The following is a 22,479-nucleotide window of genomic DNA, read 5'->3' as shown; positions in this document are numbered from 1 at the left end:
GAGGGTTGGTACAGGGGGTTTCAGGAAAGCAGGTAATAATACTTGACACATGTATCGCCTGCTTTATCTCCACAAACTCTTGTGGATTATGTGGTAGTTCTGAGATTTTTATATTTGAGGAAACATCCCGGAGAGGTTAAGTTTGGAAACCACAGCAAACCATCAGGATACCTTTAATCATAATTAGTTTCTACTCAGCAAGTCATTTATAATATATTAACTTATTATTTTGTCTCACAAGAAGGGAATGAAGTTTTCCAAGTAAGGAAATCTTCCAGAAAATTGAAACTTATACCAATATGAAAAGGTATATTACTTTGAATTCTCTTTGATGAGTATTTTGAGAAAAATGAACTCTTAAAGTGGAAGATATTGAATACAATTTAATGTCTGGGTGGCCATACAGTTACTGTATTTTCTAAAGTTGTCATTTTCTCATTTTAATAGACTTCTTTCTTCCCCTCCTGGTCCTCTTCCTCTAATATTAGGTTCCACCAGTAAATCTGTAGAAGATGAAACATCACATATGCTTTAGGAAATTTTTGAAACCTTACACATAATGTAGGAGTTTCATGACACCTGTTTTGAGATTAGTTAAAGGCCCTCTTTACTTTTGGAGGCTGCAGTTACTGGAAGACTTAGTGGCCCAATAAGTGACATGCACTGAGGTAGCATCACTTTCTCTGTGCACTGTTTACCATTTCAGGACCTGTCTGAGAAACTCGCTGAACAAGAATTACAGTTTCGTCGGCTCAGTCAAGAGCAAGTTGACAACTATACTCTGGATATCAACACTGCCTACGCCAGACTGAGAGGAATCGAGCAGGCTGTTCAGAGTAAGCACATGGACCTCTTACAGCTAATTTCATCAGCCCTACTTCTCAGGGTAAATTCTTGCTATGAGGATAATGGTATACATGCATTGACATTAGGGAATAAAGATGCCAAAGTCCCGCTAATAAATTTTATCCATTTCTTAGAAAACTAGCCCCAGATTTGGTAAGTGTGTAGTATTAGAGAGTTGTGAGAAGAAACTTAAAAGGATCTAAAAATTAAACCTAAGTAACTTGAAGTTTTACTCCTTATGTGACCGGCATGAGATCACCATTTACAAGGCAGTTTACCCAACACACTTTGGTGGTGTCTCACGTGCCCTGAGTGGAGAGAAAGGTCAGTGTGCTGCATGTTCGCCCTCCGGGCTCTGCTGTTGGAGGGTTACCTGGAGGTGGTGACTTGCTTGTTCCACCCACCAAATGGATGGTAGTTATGCTGAGGCCTCCATGTGCCGCACCGGAAGGGAAATGTCCTGACAGTGAGGATTTTATTAAGAAAATGGGTTTCTGTGGGATGTGATGGAATCTTTTTTGTCAGATAAGCATAGCAATAAGCTAAGTACTCGTGAAGTTTCAAGATCCAGTAGTCCGTTCCTTTGTAGAAAGTAAAGTTTCTGATGGCCTTAATGTAAGTCTTGGCTTAATTTAAATATCACATTTCTTTCTCAGACATTTCTAAAGATAAATGTATCTGAATTAGATACCCTGCGTTCTCCTAGATGTCACAGGAAGAAAGGGAGACTCATCTGTGCACACCCACCCTCTCAGCTTTCTCCACGGCTACAGTAAAAACAAGTCCTCAGCAGATTATGTCGTGCCTTGTTGCCTCATGTGAAGAGGCCAGCTAGGAAAGAACGCGCCATAAATAAGTGGTGGGATGGGCTTGGAAGAGGCTCTCTCCAGCCCCGTCTTCCACTGCTGTGGAAGGTGTACCAGTTCTCTCTGTGTATGAGGACATAGTCAGGTGGAGAAAAAAGTCTGTCTATGCCTTTTTTTTTTTTTTTTTTTTTTTTAATAGGTCACGCAGTTGCTGAAGAGGAGGCCAGAAAAGCCCACCAGCTCTGGCTCTCGGTGGAGGCATTAAAGTACCGCATGAAGACGGCATCCGCAGACCTGCCCACTGTTCCCCTGGGTAGCGCAGTGGAGGCCATCAGAGTCAGCTGTTCCGATAGTGAATTTGCCCAGGCTCTAAGCGCAGCCCTCCCTCCAGAGTCCCTGACCCGTGGGGTGTACAGTGAAGAGACCCTTAGAGTCCGTTTCTATGCCATCCAAAAACTGGCCCACAGGGTAGCCATGATCGATGAGACCAGGAATAGCTTATACCAATACTTCCTCTCGTACTTACAGTCCCTGCTGCTGTTCCCACCTAAGCAGCTGAAGCCACCAGCAGAGCTCTGCCCCGAGGATACAAACACATTTAAGTTACTGTCATATGCCTCCTACTGCATTGAGCATGGTGACCTGGAGCTGGCAGCAAAGTTTGTCAATCAGCTGAAAGGGGAGTCCAGACGAGTGGCACAGGACTGGCTGAAGGAAGCCCGAATGACCCTAGAAACTAAGCAGATAGTGGAGATCCTGACAGCATACGCCAGCGCCGTAGGAATAGGAACCACTCAAGTGCAGCAAGAGTAAGGTCTAGGAAGAGTCTTGTAAAGTCACATTTCACGTCAAAGGAAATTGGCAGTAATGTATGAAGGGTTTGCAACAAGGTCTCAGAACTGCCTAGAAATGAGCAGGTGACAGGTACTGTTCTAAATGTTAACACCTGTTGCATTTATATGATTCCTTCTTGCTGTCATGTCAGTCAACTCCAGGAGCACTTTATTTGCAACTTGGGTAACATTTTCTGTTTCTCAGGTTTTCCTGATCAGGCTTGTGAGCCAGTCAAAATAATGTTTGTGGTCACTGTACTGTTGGTTTTGCCCTTGGAGCAAACTGAATAAAACAGAAATTGAAAACTGAGCAGCTCATCCCTTTTCAGAAAGTATCATTTCTAGTTTGTTGTGTATATGGAAAATCTCCTTGAGAAGCAGAAGTAGCAACTCCTGGGCGCTCAGAGTTGCCAGGCTGTGAACCGGGTTTCAGAAGCCCTAGGCCTGTTCTTGGCTTTGAAGGTCCTCGTGAACTGATTCCTGCTGGTGAAGCTCAAGAGTGATGTAAATACGAGCCAAAATGCCGATACATTTGTAATTGGAGATACGTCATTCCAGTGATTCAGAGGCACTAGAAATAGCCTGTATCCCAAACTTCGATTGCTACCACAGGGAAAAATAATATTTTATATTGGGATCCAACACACCCGCACGCACCCTTATATGAATGTAGACATGAAACGGTTTCTGGAGCCATTGCTTCTCCTTTCTACTTGTGGTGTGCTGTGTTCTGGTCTGTGGCATTAGAAAAATGTTGGTGTCTTCTCTACCCACAAATTAATTCCACGGCCCTCAGAGAAGTTCACGGCTCCCAGTTCTGGAACACTGGTAGTTGACCTTGCTCCTTTCTGGTGTGTGGACTGTGAATCTCTGCATTGAAGTGGGGCTGGTGAGCCTGGAACCTCAGAGGGGTTCAATAATTTTGTGGTGTATGTGAACTGGATTGCTGTAAAACCCAGAGACCGTGCTTACGTAGTTCACTTCTCTGAAGATTAGGACAGTTGCCATATTGGGTAAACATTAACCAGTGTTTCACCTTTCATTTCTTACTTCGTGAAGTTACCGTCAACATATTTTTTCAAAATCATGATTTTTCGTTGAGGGTTTTTTTTTTATATATATAAATTTATCGTATTTAATTTTGGCTGCGTTGGGTCTTTGTTGCAGGGTGCAGGCTTCTCATTGCAGTGGCTTCTCTTGTTGCGGAGCATGGGCTCTAGGCGCGTGGGCTTCTGTAGTTGTGGCTCACAGGCTCTAGAGCGCAGGCTCAGTAGTTGTGGCTCACGGGCTCTAGAGCGCAGGCTCAGTAGCTGTGGCGCACGGGCTTAGTTGCTCCATGGCATGTGGGATCTTCCCGGACCAGGGCTCGAACCCACGTCCCCTGCACTGGCAGGCGGATTCTTAACCACTGCGCCACCAGGGAAGTCCTTTTTGTTGAGGTTTATGTGTTCATAAACAGATTATTGAAGAGGCATTTTTATCTGAGCAGCATATCTGGAAATCATGAAAAAGGGTTGTCTATGTATTTCTGCAGGCCTGTCCCGGCTCCTGATTGTTACATTCAGGTCTGCATGGCGCCTGACGTTGTCCTTTGATTTGGGGGACCCAGTGGTTCGTTTGGCGTTATTAACGGTACTTATGTTCCTCCTAAGTGGATTCTTAATTCAGCACATCTAGTTTCTCTGACTGGAACACACACTTTGTGTGACGTCCTTAATCTCTGCAGGTAGAGGTACTCTCGGTGCCTGTGGGCCATTAAGCTTTGACTAGAAGATAATGAGGCTCTTCTAAATTAAGCCTTTCCTCCCTTTGGAATAGCATGAAATTGTAGAATACATTAACTCGCAAAGCTGACTAACTTATTTGTCATGTTAGAAGCGTTCATAATTTTTATTTTACTCAGGAAATGTGTAAAACATTACAGATTAGAAGGAAGTAAATTTCTCTAGGAGCCCAGGAATAACTTCCTTCGGATGTGATTATCTGAGCTCACAGGAAGCAAGCAATGCTGAGCGCTTTATTTCAGCTCTCTAAATCAAATAACAAAAGCCACTGGCTTTCAATTTTAGTATTCCTTTAGCAAACCTCCCCAACCCTCACTGCATATTGAGAAACAAGACGATGTTGAAAGGGGACTCTGCTTGTCCAGACCCTGGTTTTTCTTCCTCATGCCCAGTAAGATTCACATCTTCCTGAGCTATCACTCAGCAACCCCTTAGGTGAAAAGGGCCTTCACTTGGGCCTAAAGAGCCTTTACGTGGGTTCTCAGTTCTACCTTCAAGGAGGTGGAATCATTAAAACTCTGATATTTGCCTTAATGTTGTTTAAAGTTTCTAAATCAGCAAAGTAAGTAAATGTAAACTTAGGCAGTCTCTTTTTAAGGCACGGTACTTCTGTGTTCCTTAGTGTTGACTTAAACCCTCTGCTTTCTTAACAGGTTCTGCATAAAAGCAGTCTCCAAGTCCCAAATTAGTTGTCCCACCACTTTTAAAGTAATTTGAACTCAGTGCAGAAGAAAAGATAATTTAACATAAACAGGAAATAAAAAGTGACTACATTTCAGGCAAATCCCTCATCAGGTCCAGTGGGCACCGTTTACCTTTAGCAGGGCTCGGCTCAGCTCCCCTGGTTTCCTCCCTGCGGACGCATTCAGGGGCTGGGGGATCTGAGAAAGCAGAGGGAGCACTGAGGAGGAGGGGCTTTGCCTGGGCCCTTTTCCACAGGGGGTGGTGCCACGGTTTCACTGGTTGGTCCAGGTTAGCTGTACAGACGCTGCCCTGGGGTCTCAGGAGGAAAGAGGAGGGGCTCTGGAGGGACTGGGGGGCACCAGCCAGCAAAGGCGCTGCTGTTGTGGGAAAAGATGGCGCTGGTATCGGCAAAGCTTAGGTTTTCCTGGGGATGAGTTCTACTGTGACCTTCACTTCTCTTGGACGTTCTCAGTTTTCAAGAGTAAAGTCTTGCTGAGCTCTGTAAACTTGGGTTTGATCTCCAGTGTTCCTTCTAAAATCTTCTATAAAGTCCACAGCTATGCAGGTCGGCTAGACAACTTTTTTTTAAAATAAATTTATTTTACTTATTGATTTTTGGCTGCATTGGGTCTTTGTTGTTGCGCACGGGCTTTCTCTAGTTGCGGCGAGCGGGGGCTACTCTTCCTTGTGGTGCACGGGCTTTCTCATTGCGGTGTCTTCTTGTTGTGGAACATGGGCTCTAGGCGCGTGGGCTTCAGTAGTTGTGGCTCGCAGGGCTCAGTACTTGTGGCACACGGGCTGAGTTGCTCCGAAGCATGTAGGACCAGGGCTCGAACCCACGTCCCCTGTACTGGCAGGCGGATTCTTAACCACTGTGCCACCAGGGAAGTCCGAGGACAATATCTTGATGTTGAAGGTGATCATACGGGTGATGGTTACTTTGTCCAGGAAAGGCCCTAGACAACGTTCTTTTAGAGGTTAGGCTCCTTCCTGGGCCAGGCTGGAGACTCCTTCACCCCCACTTTGTGTACCTTACATTTACTCACTCCATGTCCTAGCACACCGCCTTAATCAGTCGAATAAAGTATGCCCATTTCTCGGGTAAACTGCCACTCTACCACTGAGATCTAATTAAATGATTCTGTAAACCTTGCCCTGCCCATCCACACTCCTGGTGACTGCCATCTTACAGCACGTCCTTTTACCAGCAGTAAAATAATTTACATTGCCATCAGGTACACTTATACGTGTTTATCAATATGCATATATCTGTGGTGCTGTAAGAAAGAATGTCACACAACTTGAACGTATGCAATGTACTTAATTTTCTAATCCATCTCATTAAAATATTCTAGATCATCTGCAAAAACTGATTTCAAACCCTGCAGTTTGAAAGATGTAAGACAATCCATTTTATTAAGAGTACTCAGGTTCTGTTGAACCAAAACCAAAATTGATAGGTTATTAACTTTGGCACAGAAAAACAGAATACCTTATACTATTAGAGGCTAAAGAGAGAATGGAGACCAGTCCTACAGGCCTTCCTTAACTTTTTTCTGAAAAGCTGGAAGCAGTTATTTTGCCCAGAATAGGAATCTGGAATGTCTGTAGCACAGAGTTAAGACCACATGGCCACAACATCACCCACTTGGAAAGTCCACTACAAATTCATGTGCCATCAGCCCAGATGGACCTTTCCCCCATCAACGCCATAGCTGCAAAGCACGATGCTGAGGACGGTTCTCTGGCAGGATTCCCCGGCAATGCAAGTGTTCTGCATCTGTAAGGATTGCACTGAATGCATACTCGGCCCAGAAGAATCGGCCATTTCCAGCTGCTGATGAACCAGAGGGAAAGGGAGGGGCCAAGTTTACCGAAGCTTCCAGGCAGCCAAGTTCTCTTTGCAGGTTTTAAGGCAAGATCAGAGGCTAGTCTGCCCTACCTATCCCTTTTGCTCATTTGCTATGTCAAGGGGCTACTGGGGCGATGCACACGAATACTTAAGTAGCTAGTTGCCGTCATTTCCCCTGCCCTCTGTCTCTCACTTAGATGTCTTAAATTCTGGTGATCTAGGAGAAAACATGGGTCAACACTTAGGTTTCTGAGGATGTATGACTGGGTCCTGGCCAGAGGATAGCCAGATGGAGATGGGGACGGACAGGCACATGTCACAGACACATGTACAATACAGTAGCCCATAAATGGCAACCCCGGCAGGGTAAGGATGAAGTTGCTCATCCGAGGAGAACTCCTGGGATGCCTGGGTAAATCTGGCAATCAGATTATGAGCTAAGCAGCCTGCGCTAGATACCCTTGTGAAGCTCCTGCAAGCCTCACAAGTTCCTGTTTGCTTCCCATACCACTTGCAAGTCATGAGAGAGGCTGGAGTAGTGGTTCTTGACCTACTCGATTACCAGCAATACACAATTATGTCAAGAAGACACCTCAATCCTCTTGTCGTCACATACATTTAGGCCACTTTAAGTACAGCACAACTGAAGGTGCCAGCACTCACATAGAGAGAAAGGGGGAGATGAAACACTCTCGTGCAAGCCCCAAGCCTAGTGGGAGGCTATGGGCTATTTTATAAAAATAATGGAAATGCATACATACATACCTCAGTTACAGTATTTATTTCCAGTCTTCATCTTCCCAGCTGTGCAGCCTAAACTCCTGACGTTGTTTAATCAGTTCTAAGATTAATAATTTCCCACATATAAATATCCCTGAACTTGGCTACTACTGACCCAGTATCAACTGTGATGTAATTGAACAAAAACTTCCTTTAGACGCGTTCTGAGTTGGAGGAAGTGTCAGGTCATAGCATCAGCCAACAAAGGCTACAGTCCCCAATGGGGGAGGGGCAAACCACACCGACATCAGCTGACAAACACTGCAGCTGTGCGGAGCTTAACATCACAACGTGTGTCCCAAGAAATGAAAATGGTAGTGCCCCTTCTGTTCACGTGGTAACCCTGGCATGGATGGTTTAGTTCAGGAATTAAACGTAAACAAGTAAGCGCTGTTATCAAGATTCACCAAATCTGTATTCTCTTGTTTTCTTCACGTTACAATTAAATACTAACATCTCAGTTCTCAAGTGTAATCACAACAGCCATGCTAGGCCACAGTAGCTCCTGATTCGACTTTTATTTGCCTTCACCGACGTCACTGTCACTGCTGCTGTCACTGTCGCTGTCACTGGTCAATGCAGTTAGATCTCCCAGGGCTTCCCTGTAAGAAAAATAAATGGGAGGGTTACACTGCAACTCAGGCTCGGGGCTGGGGGACTCTGCAGCTGCACTAAAGCAACAAAGGAGAAGGTTCCAACCAGCAAATAAACCTACAGGCCTCCCTGACTTTTATGACAAACGAAAAATATCGTTAAACCCATACATCCTGACTTTCTGCAAGGAAAGGAAGTTCAGGGGGTAGAAAGCTACAAACATCTGAATGGGCAGACAGAAATGGTCTGCTCCATTTTCATAACTTGCCTTGATGGTGATGATACAGGACCCACTTACTTCTGCTCCTGGCTGAGGGTGAAGTCAGCCATTAGTCTCTGGGTGAGGCTCTCACAGATAGGTAAGCTGAAGGCACCTGCCAGCTTCACGATCTCAATGGCCTGGGCAGCGCTGCCGGATGCTTTTGCACTGTCCATAAACTCATTCAGCAACTCATTCCTGTGGAAGGCAAAAATCCTTCCCAACATCCCCCCAAACCCCTCAAAGACCTACATACAAAATCTAGTATCCTACAAAGAGCAGTCGTAAATCCTCAACAGTAGCTTTGCAGACAGTTACATGGAGTCTAACTTCAAAGGGCCAAATAAATAATGAACACTGGTTCATCACGCCTTCACTGAGGACCCAGCGTGCTGCGGTCACTGAGCACAGACAGAAACAAACAGTGTTGCCTCAGGATGCCTCAGATGGTGGAGTGACCGATCACCTACCCGCCTAACAGGAAAGTGCCCGACTGCCATGGCTGAGGATCACCTACCCGCCTAACAGGAAAGTGCCCGACTGCCATGGCTGAGGATCACCTACCCGCCTAACAGGAAAGTGCCCGACTGCCATGGCTGAGGATCACCTACCCGCCTAACAGGAAAGTGCCCGACTGCCATGGCTGAGGATCACCTACCCGCCTAACAGGAAAGTGCCCGACTGCCATGGCTGAGGATCACCTACCCGCCTAACAGGAAAGTGCCCGACTGCCATGGCTGAGGATCACCTACCCGCCTAACAGGAAAGTGCCCGACTGCCATGGCTGAGGATCACCTACCCGCCTAACAGGAAAGTGCCCGACTGCCATGGCTGAGGTATGTGAGCAAATTCCAACCCCCTTCCCCCAATAAGAGTTAAACGCATGTGGCTAATCCAGGATGTCCCCAGGCAGCCCTGTTAACTTGAACTTACCCAGGGATCTTATTATGTTTCCTGAAAAGCCCCAGCATTTTCCTGTTGAAGATGAGATAGGAAAAAGATTATGAATACTAATAGAACAGAAGGCAACCGAATGACCATAGCTTTTCTCCTGGACTCAGAGACCAAGTGTCCTTCCTGCCAAGCAAAGGGGAAGCTCCTGGAGACACGTCTGTGAGCTCCACCAGCTCCCAGCCCTATCTTCCCATCAGAATCACCCCAGGTGCCTCAGCCCCCTCTTCCCAAACTTCATATATGCACGTTGCATTACAAATTTCAAAGGCAAATCTGCTTTGTTGCCAGCGTTGAGAATTGCTGGGGCATATCCTCCAGAGGATCACTTCAGTCCCCCCAGGGAGGGAATGTATGATATTATGTGGGCAGTGGGAAGAGGGGACGCAAATACAATTTGATCTCTTTCCTCTTACAATCCAGTGTGAGCTCAGTGTGTCCTAAAACGACATTATGAAGAGCAGGCTCAGATTAAGGCATCAGTCTCGTGTAAGTGCTTGCCGTCATCCTGCCACACGCAGGACAAGGGACAAACACATACACTCAGCTCCCATGATCAGCTGAGGTCCGTACCCCTGCGCCAATCATCACAGCCTGATTCATAACAAGCGTGTGTTAACCTGCCCTAGTCGACAAGTCCAAGCAGCAAATGTTTGTCAGCAGCCGTGTAGCCGGCTGTGTGATTCGCCACCAGTTACGATCAGAGGAGGCAGCAAAGCCTTCAGCAGCCGTTCATGGAGAGAGCAAACACCCACACCGTGGACCGACCGTCATGTTCAAATTAAGGTCCTCTCTAGTGAACAGCCAGGCACAACAAGCCCTGTCACTGGCTCATAACACCAACACATGGTTATATCCAAAACAGTACACATCGGAACCGCCCCTAGCAAGGACTCTCTCTGACTTCTCCACTTTTGGAAAAACGACTATGCATAACGTCTCTATTCACAGTTAAACACCAGAAATTAGTATGTGAGTGAAGTGCTGATGAACACACGGAACTAGAATACAGCGGCACAAACCAAAGACAGGTTCTAGTCAAGGCCAGGTTTAGTAAACTGGTAAAACGCCAGGTTCCGGAAGTCCCAGTACACAGCCCACATTTTAAGCTGGGGGGTGGGGGTTGGGGGAGAAGCATCCATGAGATGACCTGAATAAACCAAATGACCAGAACATTTTCAAAATTAAGATTCTCTAATCACTTTGTTCTACTTAAGTGAACGGAGAGGTGACTCGCCCACAAATACAGAAAACAAAAACGGAAAGAGAATGAGCCCACGGAACCACACCTTCCCTTAAACACATCGTGTATACTGGTTCCTCTTCCCCAGGTTTGCTTTTTTAGTTGGTATTTGGAAATTCCTGTAGAAAACACGGTACGTAGAAAACTCGTTTGTCTCCTGATAAACTACGGGGTGTGCAGCCAAATCAGAGGAACTCTAATGACCGACCGGGTGAAAGTTCTCCGAGATCCAAGTACAGATGCTTCCAGTGACACGTGTGGCGCGTACTGCACTCACCAGGCTTCCTGGGTTCTCCCGGCCCTCAAGAAGAGGACGGCTATGTGGTTCAGAGAGCTGGCCAGCCAACTGGGAGCCGTCTGTCTGGCATCCTGGCTTTCATAAGTCGATTTGATGTCTGCAGCACAGTCAGCAAACGCCACCTGCAGCTGAGACGCTTTGGGAGTCAGCAGAAATGCCCAACTGGTTTTATGAGAATTTAAGTTCGGGAGACTCCACAGGACCATTAAAATTTTTAAGCAATGCATTTTACCGTTGGAACACATCACATGTACAGCACACAGTGATACCGTATTTAAGAAAAAAAAAAGCAAAGCACTCTGCCCTGGGGTAATAATGGGATCAGCCACATATTTCAAATCCAACTATGGGTTTTCTTTTTAGAGAGAAATTTACAAGAAGGCAAGCTGCTATTAATTGTCAGGATCGAGAGGATCCATTTTCATGCTGCTTGCTTTGGACTAGAGGAATAAGAGTGACTTTAGATGGCAGAATTCTCCACAATGATAGGTAAAACCATGGAAATGACCCTCACCGGCCGTCAGTATTAGAGGATACACTGGTTAGTATACATCTAATAACGACAGCAAAACCTGAGTGTCAACACAAGCCTACCTCTGGTGGGTGCCGATCCCTTGCCATAAGCATCAGAATCTCTTCTTTTAGGTCACGGCGAAAAGTATGACCATATTCTTTACTATCTTGAAACGAAAAAGAAAAAGAGTGAGAAGTGATCACTGGCATGTAATACCAAGACTCTCTGGCTGACCTCTGTCCACTGTCAGCAGTCACCCATCTTTTTTTGGAGGGGTGAACATACATCGCTGACATGTATTCCAGGATTCCAGAAAACTAGCAGGATGATTCATGGTAGGAAAGGACAAATGAGCAGTGAAAGCCAGCACCAGTAACGTGCTCCCAGGCAAGCGTTAACACGGCACGTGCACCACATTCCAGCAGCCACCAGCTCCACGTGGTCCTACAGCACGTGGGAATCGTCAGTAGTCCTTGTACACTATCATTAGAGCAGCCTTGTAAGGTAGGAGGGCAGGGCTATAGTCTCTGTCTCAAGGCAACTTGAGGCAGACAGAAACTGAGTCTATGACCAGTCACCCAGTGGATGAGACACAGCATCTTCTGCAGCCAGTTTACACACAACCACAGTCACGGCTGTTTCTTAGAAACCTGAGTATCACTGACTGGTTAGCTTTTTTTTATTTTTTAATTTATTTATTTAACTTATTTTAAAATTTTTGGCTGCGCTGGGTCTTCGTTGCTGCGCGCGGGCTTTCTCTAGCTGTGGCGAGCGGGGTCTACTCTTGCTTGCGGTGCGTGGGCTTCTCATTGCGGTGGCTTCTCTTGCCGCGGAGCATGGGCTCTAGGTGCTCGGGTGTCAGCAGTTGTGGTACGCGGGCTCTAGAGTGCAGGCTCAACAGTTGTGGTGCACAGGCTTACTTGCTCTGTGGCACGTGGGCTCTTCCCGGACCAGGGATTGAACCCACGTCCCCCGTACTGGCAGGCGGATTCTTAACCACTGCGCCACCAGAAAAGCCCCTGGTTAGCTACTGAAGCACAGTGATGCAACATGATATAGAGGAACGAACAGCACAGGCTTCGGGGGTTGATATTTTGGGTGTCCCAGGTAATTAACACTGATGTCACACAACTGCACAAAACCCAGCCTTTTCTTGTCACAAAGGAACCAATTTAGGTCTTTTCCACTACACTGTCACTCATGCAATCCAATATGTAACATGAGAAAATAACCCTGAAGTAGACCTCAACTACTGCATTCAATTTAGTCAATAATGGAAGTTTTTGGGACTTCCCTGGTGGCACAGCGGTTAAGAATCTGCCTGCCAACGTAGGCGACACGGGTTTGAGCCCTGGTCTGGGAAGATCTCACATGCCGCGGAGCAACTAAGCCCATGCGCCACAACTACTGAGCCTGTGCTCTAGAGCCCGCGAGCCACAACTACTGAGCCCACGTACCACAACTACCGAAGCCCGCATGCCTAGAGCCCATGCTCCGCAACAAGAGAAGCCACTGCAATGTGAAGACCGCACACCTCAACGAAGAGCAGCCCCCTCTCGCTGCAACTACAGAAAGCCCGTGCACAGCAAGGAAGACCCAAACAAAGCCAAAACATAAATAAAGAGTAGTAATAAATTTAAAAAAAAAAAAAAAAAAAAAAAAGGAAGTTTTCTTCCCTAACAGTGTTAACATGCTTGTTAATCAAAACATAAGACAAAATAAGATGGGTCGGGACACATAAGCTGAAACTGACCTTTCCAGATCTGAGGAATCAATTCTAGCCGATTGGCCACATCTAATGCTTGGAGAAGATCTATCAGTGTTTGGGAATGTGGAAAGAATACCTGATTCAGAAAAATACAAATACATTTTTTAAGTATTACTCAGCAAAGACAACCACAAACATCTACAATGATAAATGGTAAGTAATGAATCATCTTACTGAAGGTATCAGGTCCTTATACCACTTCAAGGTGACATCAATTTGTTCCATTAGACAAAGCAAACCAAAGAACTTGGAACTGTAATGGAGAAAGAAAACACGTTTAGTTTAAAATCCGTGCTTAATTGGGGAATGATTAAAGTACAGCACAGCCATATGATGACGCGTTACACAGAATTTAAAGACAATAAGTTACACACAATTTCAAGTTACACAGGCCACTGCCTGACCCAGGAGGTGCTGCTAACTGTGCTTTCTGGACTTCCCAGTTAACACCTTCTAATCCTCAACCGGTCACTGATGCCACCTCCTGGTTATACTCTCAGCTCATGGTGAGGAGAGAGTGGATCTCCTATTCATTTTAAAAGCGTTCAACGTAAAGCGAGGATTTGGACCACATAGAAGAGAACCATCACACACCTATAAACAGTCTGCCTCCTTAAGTTCTGGTTTTTCTCTGCTTAAAAGCAAACCCATTTAAGGAGTCTCTTTGGGCTCCAACATGTTCATCTTCAAAAACAAATAAGGCTGCGATGAAATCTTTAGGGACCCACCCTCCTATGAATTCAAAAACATAAAATAGGAGGGTTTACAGGGAAAGGATATATGGATTTAAAGTGTTACAGGGACGTCCCTGGCAGTCCAGTGGTTAAGACTCCACGCTTCCACTGCAGGGGTTGCGGGATAGATCCCTGGTCATGGAACTAACATCCTGCACGCTGTGCGGTGAAAAAAACAAAAAACAAACAACAACAAAAACCCCCGAAGTGTCACAAATAGAAACAGCTTAAAAGATACACAGCAGACATCTCAGTCTGACAAATCAGTTTTACCACTGCTTGACTCTTCAAGTGTTCAATTAACTTACACCGTTAAGTCAGGGTCAAGCTGCCTAAAATTAGGCCGCCAACAGCCTCCCACTGGCAGAACTGACAACTGGTTGCATACAGGTGCTCCATTAATGCAGAAGGATACATTTCCAATACACTTACTAGTAGAAATTACGCCGATGATCCGGTCCAATGAATTTCCGGTTGTCTCCAGTGTTTAAAAGGTCATGGACCTGGTAAGCAAGTTCTAGATCTCTGAGAGATGAGCACTGAAAATTTACAAGTAGTAAATAAGCATCATTCTGCGATCCTTGTCAGCCAAACAGTGGCTCATTACATAAAGAGCTCATTATATCAAGAAAATAAGTACAGTTACCTGCGGAAACATCTATGCTGATTTAACATTAGTTGCTGGTTGACAGCAAATGAATTACAAGAAAATGGGGGGGGGGAGGAATCAAAACAAATCACCAAGTTCTGTGAAATTTAAAACAAAATAACCTTAATCTAGTAATTATACCTATATTTAGTAACTATATGAAAACACCTGGTTGCCATGCACGAGACAGCTGGAGTGCTCACTCCAGCATCACTATACTGGCAAAAAACCCATGAAATAACTCCAAAACCCACCCACAGGAGAAGTCCTTCCCTCCTGTGAAGTAACTGTACTGCTGTCAACAAACAAGATAACATGGAAATGAGTCTGGATGTGCATGTCTGAATAACCAAAGGAGAAAACCTGGAAGGACACTCACTAAAATGTAAAGCAATTGTCCTTAGAGAATAATATATATATAATAATATATATCCTTAGGGAATAATAGGATATGCTAATTCATTCTGAAACTACTTGAAAATTTTCCTATGATTAGCATGATAAGATGAAAAACCAAACTTAAAAACCATCAATTTAAAAAGTTACCAATAGGCAAATATGAAATACTCTGAAACCTTACTTTCAAACCTTACTTTCTGAAGAAAGGTATGAAAATAGAAAATGTATACAATAAACACAGGGCAGGAATGTTGTGATTTTGTAGAGATTTTAGAGGAATGAAAAATTAGAACTAAAGACATGAATATAAGTAAGAGTCAGGAAGTGAAAGAATCAGGGAGAATCCCCCCCACCTCCCAATGATGAATTTAGGAGCTGGATAAAAGAAAAAAGGAAAACAAAAGTTAAGCAAGAAATTGTACTTACAACCCTCATGGCTGACTGAAAAAACATATCTGAAAATCAAAGTTCATAAGAGCCTTGGTTACTATGGATAAAACGTTTTCAAGTCAGTAACATTAATAAAAATCCTGGCAACAAAACTGGTAACGTGTAAGACAAACCTAACGGCATAAAAACTCAGGAGGGGAAGCACAGGAAGCATACAGCTTCCAAGAATTACTAAGCTAAATTAAACCCTGTCCTCATCACAAGGCTCTAATACCCGGCAGTCAGGAAAACAGGGCTCTCTGTCTTATACAAGCAATTTCTGTACATACCGTCATCCGGGTCCTTTGGAGAAAATTTCTTTCCCGTTAATTCATTCATGATGTCATAGATGATGAGGGACGATCCTTTTGAAGGGTCTTCTGCAGAACAAGAAGGCAACTGGGTTTTCTCATGAGTCCACTTCCTGTACAACCACCGAGTGTGCAGAACTAGTCCTAAGGCCGCATTTCTCCTTCCTCCACCCAAGGCACGGAGCTGGCCGGGCACATCCCTGCTCGAGCAACGAGCGCACCCTCTGCACAGACTGCAGCTCTCCCCAAGACCTGGGACAGTTACAGGTGCTCCCAACAGAGACTCCACCCTTCCTTCTTAAGCTCCTCACAAGGTCGACTTGCATTGAAACGGGAGACAGACAGACCCTCACTAAGCCTGCATACTTAGAAAACAAACACGTTTTTGCTAATAAACATTTGGCGCTCCTTTTAAATATAACCAGGATGAGAGCCAAGAAAAAGAAAACTGTAGAATTAAAATGCACCTATGACATTTCCAATTAAACATTTCACATTATTAATCCACATCCCTTCCCCACCTTATCCATATGGAAGTGATAATATACTTTCCATGACAGCACAGATGTACTTTTGAAGTTCCTCAAGCATGTTTTCATTTGTTAGCAATCCTAATTACTCTGTTAGTTTTATAATAACCTATTTTATATGTATCATTTCTTCATTATGTCAGGCTTTCTCCTTTGGGTAAATTCTTAGGAATTATTATTACGGGCAGCCAATTTACATCCCTCAGACACACCAACACTCCTCCCCCCCATGGCCCTGGGTGTTACTTAGGAAGCACAAGTACCAATGACTTTAGTGAGCAACGGAACCAAAGTGATATGTGATGTTGAGAAATGGAATAGGCTTTGGGGTCAGAAATAAAAGTTTCAGCAAAATGACACCAAAGTTGAGTAAAAGTTTGGAAGACAGAATTACCATGGAAACTGTTTACCTGTCTTCAAGATAAAGTCAGTTAACTGCCCTTACTTACCGACAGGTGAGAATGTGAATTTTGTAAAACTAGCCCTCCGAAACAGATAATCGAGGTTTTCTGTTGTTTTCACACATAAAGTCTACCACAGGACAGGACTACAACTGTCATTTCTGAACCCAGAGGTTCTTTCTCAGGCTGGGGCAAATGGATAGGAACCAACAGACTGTGAGTGCCTACTACCTGCCTTCCAAGGACAGGACTCTGTGCATAATTCATTTCATCATTACACCATGATGGCATCACTCAGGTAAGGTATCCAGTTCCTTCTGACACAGGTGGTAAATGGTAGAGGTGAAATTTCAACTCAGGTGTGCCTTGCTCCAAAGTCCATTTAGTAGAGCACAGCTGACCTAAAACTAGGTGACAAACAGAGCCTCAAGGTTCTCCCATGAGGTTGCAAAAGAAAGTTAAGGTTACTGTGGGGCAGCGCCATCCAGCAGCTTCCTGCAAGGATGGGAATGCTCTGCACCTGCATCGCTGCACATGTAGCCAGCAGCTACAAGCGGCTACTGAGCACTAATGCCATGAAGGAATTTTTAATTTTATTTCATTTTAATTAAATAGCCATGTGTGGCCAAGTGGCTACTGTACTGGACAGCACAGCTCTGGAGAGCAAAAGGAACTCCAGACTAGTTTCTCCTGACAAAAACTGTACACCATCCTTTCTTTTCTTAAAAAAAATAATTATTTCTGGCTGCATTGGGTCTTCGTTGCTGCGCACAGGCTTTCTCTAGTTGCGGCGAGCGGGTGCTACTCTTCGTTGCGGTGCGTGGGCTTCTCATTGCGGTGGCTTTTCTTGTTGCGGAGCATGGGCTCTAGGCGCATGGGTTAAGTAGTTGCAGCTCACGGGCTCTAGAGTGCAGGCTCAGTAGTTGTGGCGCATGGGTCTAGTTGCTCCGTGGCATGTGGGACCTTCCCGGACCAGGGCTTGAACCCGTGTCCCCTGCACTGGCAGGCGGGTTGTTAACCACTGTGCCACCAGGGAAGCCCCACCATCCTTGTTAGTACATTTAATGACCTCCCTCCCCTCCAGCTCAAGTTTTACATCACAGACAAGATGTTACTCCCCTCAAGAATAACGGTTTGCTCAGGCTGTAGATGATGTTATTTTGTGAACTGTCTAGTCTTAGTTCATAAGCAGTGAAGTTAGCCTAATTTCTACATAAATTAGTAGCATAATGACATACATACCATGTTGATAAAACAGCTGAATAATATAGTGATACGTTGCAAGCGAGGGCTCTTATGTTACCGGGTACATAGAGGAGAAAAAAAATACGTCAAACACAGCTATACAAAATACAGCTCGCCGATGCACACTGAACTAAAAATATATTAACGTTGGCATTTAAGTAAAAGATACATTTCTGTTCCTCTGAACAAAGACATTTGCTAGCTCATATGATCAATGTAAAGATGGAAAGGTGTCAGAGATTGAATCCCTCTTAGAAAGTCCAGACACCTATTACAGCCAATGCACAATGAGTTTCATTTAAGAAAACTAAAGCATACCAAAGTGAATTGATTCCCAAAACATCCTTCAATAAAGTAATTACTGAAAAATATACAACACACTAGCACACAATTGGGTTCAAATACTTAATTATGCTAGAAAATGTCACGAGTTTAAAACCAGCCAACTGTAGGAGAACAATTCTCCCTAGAATTAAGAAATCCATAAAAAAGTACCTAAAATACTGAAAGAATGTAACTTCCTATAAACAACACAAAGATGATAAAAGAGTTCCCATCATAGTAAATACACGTAATTAAAATGTGCCAAATGGTGGAAAGGAAATTCCCAACATACTATGTAAACAGCAAAGGAGTTTACAGTCTCTCTTTTGCTTGTCTGGACCTGAAACCTCTGGTCAGCACTGTCTTCAGTGAGGGACACCAGGACACATCCTCACCTATTCCAATGGCTTTCATTTCCCGTAAGGTCTGTAAGGCTGGCAGTTTTCCAATTGCATGAAATCGTCGGAGACATTTCAGAATAGTATTAAAAGTCTGTAGGTTGGGTTTCACGTTCTGTGCAACCATTTGTTTCAACAGGTCCTAGTTGAATCAAAAGCAGGAAGTATTTTTTATGCCTGGTAGGTAATTTATCCAATAAACTAATGTAACATACTAAAAAAGACTTGGGCTCTCTGCCTATGTTTAAAGTAGATGAATAAATACACCCCCAATTTCAGAATTATCTAGCAGGACCAGTAACTCTGCCCCTTAGAGAAGCCCCTCCATCAGTTACCCCGACAGCATGTGATCAAGGTGTCCAACTGTCTTTAGCGGCCCAGTGAGTTTGAGACTGAAGCAAGAGAGCAGACTAGAATGGATTGCGTTTTTTCCTTTTTTACATGCGCAGTATGGTATAACACGGTTTCTATTCCTGTCACTTCAATCCAGTGATTTCAATCTTTTTAAAAAATTAATTTATTTTATTTTTCGCTGTATTGGGTCTCTGTTGCTGCTGTGGGCTTTCTTTAGTTTTGGAAAGCGGGGGCTACTCTTCGTTGCGGTGCACGGGCTTCTCATTGCAGTGGCTTCTCTTGTTGTGGAGCACAGGCTCTAGGCACGCAGGCTTCAGTAGTTGTGGCTCAAGGGTTCTAGAGCACAGGCTCAGTAGTTGTGGCGCACGGGCTTAGTTGCTCTGCGGCATGAGGGATCTTCTTGGACCAGGGCTCGAACCTGTGTCCCCTGCATTGGCAGGCGGATTCTTAACCATTGTGCCACCAGGGAAGCCCCTCAATTTTTTAAATCTTAGCTAATAAATTTTTTCAATAAATGTGTCTCATTTTAATGAGAAAACCATTATGAGAAATAAGTGAATAGAGCAACCCAGGTCTTCCTGGATTCGAGCTGTATGCTTGGGTCACATGTCAGATACACCTAAGTAAACTACAGGGCTGCTGGAAGGGTGTGAACAGGTCACCATGAGCTGAACGCCCAGCACAGTGACTGCCATGAAGATGCTCAGTGAATGCTGTCTCCAACCCACGTACTCCTAGCGAAGAATATTTTAGGCCTATTAGAAGACAAAGTGAGAGTTCCTCCTTACCAATATATTATTCCATTTTTCTTCTAATCTCTCATTCGCCACGAATGCTGTTGCTTCAATCAATGAATTGAAGGTGTGTACATCAGCTATAAAAGAAGAAAACTACTTTAACAAAATTTGGGGTTGAAGATTAAAGGCAAAGACATGCACACATGTCTACAAAACTAGAAAACTATTCTCTTCTCTGGCTCTGGACTCCTGCTTCAATCACCAATACCACAGGAAAAGATTAAGAATGAACAAATGACTGAGGTAAAATCCTGAGATTTTATAGATGCCTGAGAGAAGAAGAGGAAGGACAGAGGGGAATTCTCCAAACACACTTACCACGAAGTCTGTTGTTTAATAATTCAGTGTACAAGTTTAATGCCTGCATAGGAGCTCGGTGCTGGAAAAGGGAAAGTATGAAAATTAAGGATCACCAAATTTGTTCATTTAAGAAATATGTGCGTTATCGACTGCTCTAGGGTTTGGGAACACAGTAGTAAACAGATATGGTCTCATTCTCAAGAAACGTATCCTCCGTGCAGTGGTTCTCTAATGGGGCAACGCTGCTTCCCAGGAGACACTGAATAATGCTTGGAGACACTTTGGCTGTCACAGCTGGGGCGGGAAGGATGCACCACCAGCGTGCAGTGGACAGGAGCGGCTCCTCAAAGCCCTTCAAGGCGCTGGACAGCTCCACAAGAGCAGATTATCTGGCCCAACGGTGAACAGTTCTGAGGTTGAGAAGTGCTGATTTAGGGGAAGATAAAGATACATAAAACAGAGTTTCCCTGGTGGCGCAGTGGTTGAGAGTCCACCTGCTGAGGCAGGGGATGCAGGTTCGTGCCCCGGTCCGGGAAGATCTCACATGCCGCGGAGCAGCTGGGCCTGTGAGCCATGACTGCTGAGCCTGCGCGTCCGGAGCCTGTGCTCCGCAACAGGAGAGGCTGCAACAGTGAGAGGCCCGCATACCGCAAAAAAAAAAAAAAAGATCTATAAAACAAACGTTACCTTCACCATTCCTCGGATCATTGTGCAGTAGGAATGTGCGTTTTTCTCTGGCATTAGAGCAAAGATTCTCTCAGCATTGTTTTTTGCTCTAGACACAAAAAAGTAAATGTGAACCAGAGGAAACAGGAAAAACCAGTAATAGCCACCAACTTACCACGTTCCAGGCACCGTGCTAAGCATTTTATGTGTATAATTCCAAGTAATTCTTGCCACCCAGAGTGGAAGACATGGTTATCATCATTGTGAAAACAGGAAAAACTGAGGCTCCAAGACCTCAAGTTGTTCAAGGCTTTACAGGCTAAGTGGCAGAACCAGGACTGAAAAGGTGTAATATATACTCAAGGTATTAAACAAAAAGCAAACTGCACAGCAGGGTACATAGTGATGTTTCCCCACCCTCTTTCAATTGGATACAATTCCCCAGAGGCAACCACAGACAAGCAGTGTCTCTAGAATCCTTTGTCCTATTCTAGCCTATCCCTGTGCTGTGTTACACAAATCATGCTGTACCTTGATTCTCCCTGTTACTAACATGTCTTGGAAATCAGACAGAACCAGGATTTGGGCCAAAATGGTACTCCACAGTCAATGCTCTTAACCACTATGAGAAATTATTAATATCTACTGAAAAAAATTAATTTTTGATTCTATTCATTTTATCACTTCAAAAAAGACTTTAGTTATTAATGGTAGCTTCCCTTTTTCAGACATCCATATGAAATACCTTTCTTTTATTTAGATGCTTCTACTCAGTTAATTTAATTCTGAAATGTTAAATGATATTCACCTTTTGTTTGGAAGTGAATACTTCTGTTTGCCGGCCACTAGTCTGAACTTAGAACTATGCTCTAGCATGTGTATTCTAACATAATAAAAAACTGTGAATCTTTTAGCATTAGAGGTATATATTGCAAGGCAGGACTACTGATGAAACTACCAGAAGAACCACACCATGAAGGCTGCATGGAGTTAGATGGAAAAAAGAAGCCAGGTGTCAACCTTGTGCTGCTGGTGGGAGGCAAAGATCTAAAGAAAAATGGTCCAAAAACACATGAAAACCAACTGAGACATTTATACTGCACACTGAAAACAAACTGCACTTTAGAATATTCCAGGATCGTGTCTTCTTCAGGGGCTGATGGGGAACATTCCACGCACTGCACGGAGCCATAACACGAAGTTCTAATCATGCTGTAACATACCTCCAAGTAACTCCAAGCTGATGACCAGCCTTCTTCTTAGGTTTCTCGTTACTTCCCTCTGTGGCCTCTTCCTGAAATGAACCATCACCAACAGATATAAAACAAAATATGACAATGGAATGCATTCTCTGAGGAAACTTCAGAAAAGCAAAGGAAATACAGATCCAATGGAAGGCAAAAAGGAAACCCAGTGTTTATTAAGAAATATTAATTTCTAATGTGTAGAGTATGCTCACTCCTCTCTGCCCACCTACGTATGAATTTTTGAGGGGGTTGGAACCAGGGGTTTTTCCCCGTCCCTTACACATCATACTATATCACTTTAAGGAACAACAACAAAGGGGCGTGTCCAAACATTTCTGGTCAAAGGTTTGCTGCATGTGGCAGGCAAGGTCAAAATATTTTTAAGGAGGGAACCAGGGCAAAACAATTGTTAAAGTCCGTCTCCTTCTCCACATTTTTGTCCAGGCTACGTACTATGCCACACCACACCTCGGAACAAATCTC

General features: G+C 44.3%; 2 protein-coding genes and 1 non-coding gene across 15 annotated transcripts in view; 1 reads left to right on the top strand and 2 right to left on the bottom strand.

The window, feature by feature from the left end:
- Positions 1-2,803, top strand: part of IMMT (inner membrane mitochondrial protein) — a 48,494-nt gene extending 45,691 nt beyond the window's left edge. For 8 of the 9 annotated variants that reach the window (XM_032653606.1, XM_032653608.1, XM_032653604.1 and 5 more), the window contains 2 exons: positions 707-836; positions 1,852-2,803. In XM_032653606.1, coding sequence (XP_032509497.1) covers positions 707-836; positions 1,852-2,465 — 744 coding nt within the window. In that variant the 3' untranslated portion in view covers positions 2,466-2,803. The other variant, XM_032653611.1, reaches the window with a different exon arrangement.
- A 5,173-nt stretch (positions 2,804-7,976) lies between these two features.
- The window catches only part of PTCD3 (pentatricopeptide repeat domain 3), a 28,242-nt gene continuing 13,739 nt past the window's right edge, over positions 7,977-22,479 (bottom strand). For 4 of the 5 annotated variants that reach the window (XM_032653614.1, XM_032653613.1, XM_032653616.1 and 1 more), the window contains 16 exons: positions 21,973-22,043; positions 20,771-20,858; positions 20,102-20,162; positions 19,775-19,860; positions 18,630-18,774; positions 17,908-17,958; positions 15,714-15,803; positions 15,421-15,449; positions 14,379-14,485; positions 13,387-13,465; positions 13,198-13,288; positions 11,525-11,610; positions 10,910-11,058; positions 9,372-9,413; positions 8,478-8,636; positions 7,977-8,187 (listed from right to left, as the gene is read on the bottom strand). In XM_032653614.1, the coding sequence (XP_032509505.1) occupies positions 8,103-8,187; positions 8,478-8,636; positions 9,372-9,413; positions 10,910-11,058; positions 11,525-11,610; positions 13,198-13,288; positions 13,387-13,465; positions 14,379-14,485; positions 15,421-15,449; positions 15,714-15,803; positions 17,908-17,958; positions 18,630-18,774; positions 19,775-19,860; positions 20,102-20,162; positions 20,771-20,858; positions 21,973-22,043 (1,419 nt within the window). In that variant the 3' untranslated portion in view covers positions 7,977-8,102. Of the gene's footprint in view, positions 8,188-8,477; positions 8,637-9,371; positions 9,414-10,909; positions 11,059-11,524; positions 11,611-13,197; positions 13,289-13,386; positions 13,466-14,378; positions 14,486-15,420; positions 15,450-15,713; positions 15,804-16,896; positions 17,959-18,629; positions 18,775-19,774; positions 19,861-20,101; positions 20,163-20,770; positions 20,859-21,972; positions 22,044-22,479 lie in introns of all 5 variants that reach the window. The other variant, XR_004352996.1, reaches the window with a different exon arrangement.
- Positions 9,851-9,986, bottom strand: LOC116764818. Its single transcript, XR_004353029.1, has one exon. It is a non-coding gene; the product is annotated as a small nucleolar RNA SNORD94 (small nucleolar RNA).

This window comes from Phocoena sinus, chromosome 13, assembly GCF_008692025.1.
Source record: "Phocoena sinus isolate mPhoSin1 chromosome 13, mPhoSin1.pri, whole genome shotgun sequence".
Taxonomy (NCBI): domain Eukaryota; kingdom Metazoa; phylum Chordata; class Mammalia; order Artiodactyla; family Phocoenidae; genus Phocoena; species Phocoena sinus.
The sequence above is the reverse complement of the archived record's forward strand: the minus strand, read 5'-3'. Positions and strand labels throughout refer to the sequence as shown.